The 3,526-nt window shown below is 36.7% G+C and overlaps 1 protein-coding gene across 1 annotated transcript in view; it reads right to left on the bottom strand.

Annotated features, from left to right (window-relative positions):
• The window catches only part of LOC106954055 (cadherin-related family member 1-like), a gene marked incomplete at its 5' end in the record, with an annotated part of 12,001 nt that extends 8,769 nt beyond the window's left edge, over positions 1-3,232 (bottom strand). Inside the window, 6 exons of the mRNA XM_015043287.1 lie at positions 479-643; positions 1,441-1,593; positions 1,843-2,046; positions 2,702-2,802; positions 2,902-2,980; positions 3,067-3,232. Coding sequence (XP_014898773.1) covers positions 479-643; positions 1,441-1,593; positions 1,843-2,046; positions 2,702-2,802; positions 2,902-2,980; positions 3,067-3,232 — 868 coding nt within the window. The remainder of the gene's footprint in view (positions 1-478; positions 644-1,440; positions 1,594-1,842; positions 2,047-2,701; positions 2,803-2,901; positions 2,981-3,066) is intronic.
• Positions 3,233-3,526: the final 294 nt, after the last annotated feature.

The following is a 3,526-nucleotide window of genomic DNA, read 5'->3' on the forward strand; positions in this document are numbered from 1 at the left end:
CAAAGAAAAAAAAAAAAGAAAACGGGCCGCCCCGGTTCTTCCTTGATGTGTGCGCTTTACAAAAAAAAAAAAAAAAAAAAAAAAAAAAAAAAAAAGTGACATCAGATAACCCCTAAAGAACAATACCACTGATGCATTTTTCAAATAACAAGTTTGTATGTGGAGAAAATTACAATTGATCACCTAAAAAAATAAAACAAAATAAAGATTTTTCTCCCTACCTATTTTGTATGCCTTAAGAAAAAATTTGGAAACAAAATCCTGACACAAAGGATCATAATTCATGCATGAAAAGGTTAAGTATTTTTTGATGATGTGAAAAATGTAAGTAAGGGTAAAAAATTATTTTCCACATTATGCAGACTATCAAAAATTTATTTCAATAATAATAAATTTTGTATATTTATTATGCAAAAATGTATGCAAGTTTGTGTGCATAAGTGTGACCAGAGCAGAGCTTAACCAACAATGGACTCACTGTGACAGACAGGACACTGGAGCTGCCGGGGGAGTTCTCAGGCACTCTGGCGATGTAGTACTCGGACGTGAAAACGGGGACGTTGTCATTTGAGTCCAGCAGGTTGATCACTATGTCAGCTGTCGCACTGAAACGCTCAGGAGTGTCAATCTCTACCGCCAGCAGCTGGGGAGAGAAACGGACAGAGCGACGGGTCAGTTTATTTTACGGTTCAATTGTTTACAAGAGGAGAGAATTTAAATTAGCTCTGAGTCGTATACACTTTATATCCTGGGGGTTTTACACATTTCTCATGAAACATTTGGTAACGGAGGAATATATATATTATATATATAAAGGACTCAATTTTTGTTTAGAATTGCTTCTAAAATGTTTGATGTGAGACTTGCTACTGATTTAAAAAAAATTATTTGGAGATGAATTTGTTGCTTGAAAAACTATTAAAATAAGAGTCACATTCAACCCAGTTTACATAATCTCACACTGAAACATGATTCTTTGGTGAATCGTGACTCATAATTCGCCCATTTCTTTCAGCCTTTGACCCCTGCACGTTTTATTAGAATTAAAAACATTCAGAAGGATGTGACAGGAAGTGAAGAAAAATGTTAAAAACTGAAGCACAGTGGCATCTTTTGGTCACTGAATCTTCTATCTAGTTAAACTTTTTCTGTCATTCTTCCATAATAACAAAAATATTATGGAAAAGTGTTTCATGGCAGTGTCTTAAAAACATTAGGAAAGTCTGGACTACAAAAAAGGCTTTTCAAAAAGGTAAGGCTTCTTTAAACCAGAATTAACCTGGTCCAAAATAGTTTTTGCTTTGTTATTCTTTTGCACGCACAAAGCATTATATAACTCATTGAAACTAGTTTAAAACATAAAACATAGTCTCTGTCAGCACAAGTACAGTTTCTATGACACTCCTACTAAAATTCAATTGCACACTGACCAGAGTTTACCTTAAAAGATAGGGTTGGTCCCTTTTCAAAGTCTATACCAGATGCGTCCTCCACAATGATGGTCACCTGCGCTTCATTCAGGACCGTCTGGGGAACAACTCGTAGAACTCTACTGGGTCCCACCAGTCTCAGTTTAAACTTAGCGTTTGCCCCCTGAAACGGTCAGAAATGTCTAGTGAATATAGATGTTTTAGAAATAACACCCATATAAAAGGGTAATTATGACGCCAGATGGAGAGAATAAACATAATGGTTGATAGATTTCCTGAATATCTTTTGTTGCGTAATCAGATGTACTTGAAATGTTGGATAGATATTTACGTAATGCTGAAAGATGAAAAAAAAAACACATCTATTTTTAGGAATATAGATCAGTTGATGAAATGTTGGGGATGAACTCACCTGGTCAGAGTCGTTCACTGTGATCTTGAAGCCTCTGAGGATCTCTCCAGCAGGAGGATGCTCATACATGGTGACCTCAAACTTGCTCTGGGGTCCATTTTCTCCATAAAACGTAGGAGGATGGTTATTAAGATCCACCACCCGCACAGTCACTGTGGTGACGTCGTAGTCCAACAGCTGGTTGTTGGATCCGACCTCAGATGCCTGGAGATCAACACGTGTGAGAGATTCACTATATTTACAGTGTGTTGCAAAATGTTTTCATATTTTTGTCATATTTCAATTAAAGTCCCTTATGTCTTTTTTGAGATTTTGTGTGAGAGGAAAGCAAAAGGTAATGTAATTGTGTATTTGTGGACTGGAAGGAAAATGAAACTCAATTTCAATCACATAGATGGACAGATTTTCTTTAGGCGTATCAGAGTAAATGGTGCTGGATTCAGATGTTCACCACAGTTTTCTGATTTATATTTTGTTTTTGTTTTTCAAAATGTTGAAAACCATGTGGCTCCACTTGGCAACTGTGGACTACGTTGTGTTGGTCACTCAGACTGAAATCCGGTAAAAACATATTGAAGTCTGTTGTTGCATGTTGGAAAATGTGAAAAGAAATTTAAGGAGTAAGGAGACGCTGACACCACACTTTTCAGATTTTTCGTCAGAAGAAAATTGTACCCATCTGTTATTTTACTTCTACGTCTTTTAATCACATAAAATCAAGTCTGTGTTTTACAAAATGAGGAAAAAGTGAAATTTAGTTTATTTCATTTTTGTTCACTTCTGGTTACTTTTGCAAGACTGAAAGGTGGCTACACCTGAAAAAAGTGATTGTGAGAGGAATAGAAAAAAAGGAAGTCACCTTCACTTTTATTTCATAGAGTTCATTTTTCAGCAGAGATGGAGGAGTTGTTAGAGAAATGCATCCACTGGTGCTGTTTATCTCAAAAACACCATCACTCCCTGGAAAACGGGGATGAAAACATGTCAGATCAAGTAACGTGGTATTATTAACAACACGAAGCTCAACTGGAGATATTTTTTGTGGATTTTCATCCTTACCATTCACAATGGAATAATGGATAGGGTTGGGATTGCCTTGATCCCCGTCTTTAGCAGACACTGTGTATATTTCAGACCCCTGAAATGACAAAAAAAAAAAGTAATGGGTGAAGAAAGAAACAATATTGTAAAATTTATGTTGCATATGGAGGGCAAAGGTCTTACAGGAACCGAGACTTCGTAGATGTACCCAAAGTATGGGGTTCCCACAAAGAATGGGGGCATGTCTTGGGCATCAAGGACATTGATTGTTACAGTAGCCGTGGAGGTCAGCACCTGGTGCTTCCCTTTGTACTTCCCACCTCCATCCTGTGAAAACAAAGGCACTTCGCTGCACTCAAATTATTCTGTTTAATACAAAACAAAAATACACAAAAAAAGGCTCAACTCTCAGTGGACATCATTTTCAAAGTGAGGTCATTCAGAGAGAACTGGCACTACCGCTGACAAGTTACTGACTGCTGTCATGACTCTATAAAGTTACGGCAGGAGGTACTAAAAAAAAAAACTTTTTTGGCAAGACACACTGCAAAAAATGTCAAAAAAAGCTTTTAAAATATTCCTTCAGTAGGTTATAAGAAACACAAAATGACTTTCATGCTTCTAAACCATATGTGTCAAACTC

Source organism: Poecilia latipinna, unplaced genomic scaffold (genome assembly GCF_001443285.1).
Source record: "Poecilia latipinna isolate Pla-1442-1.1 unplaced genomic scaffold, P_latipinna-1.0 Scaffold623, whole genome shotgun sequence".
Classification (NCBI taxonomy): domain Eukaryota; kingdom Metazoa; phylum Chordata; class Actinopteri; order Cyprinodontiformes; family Poeciliidae; genus Poecilia; species Poecilia latipinna.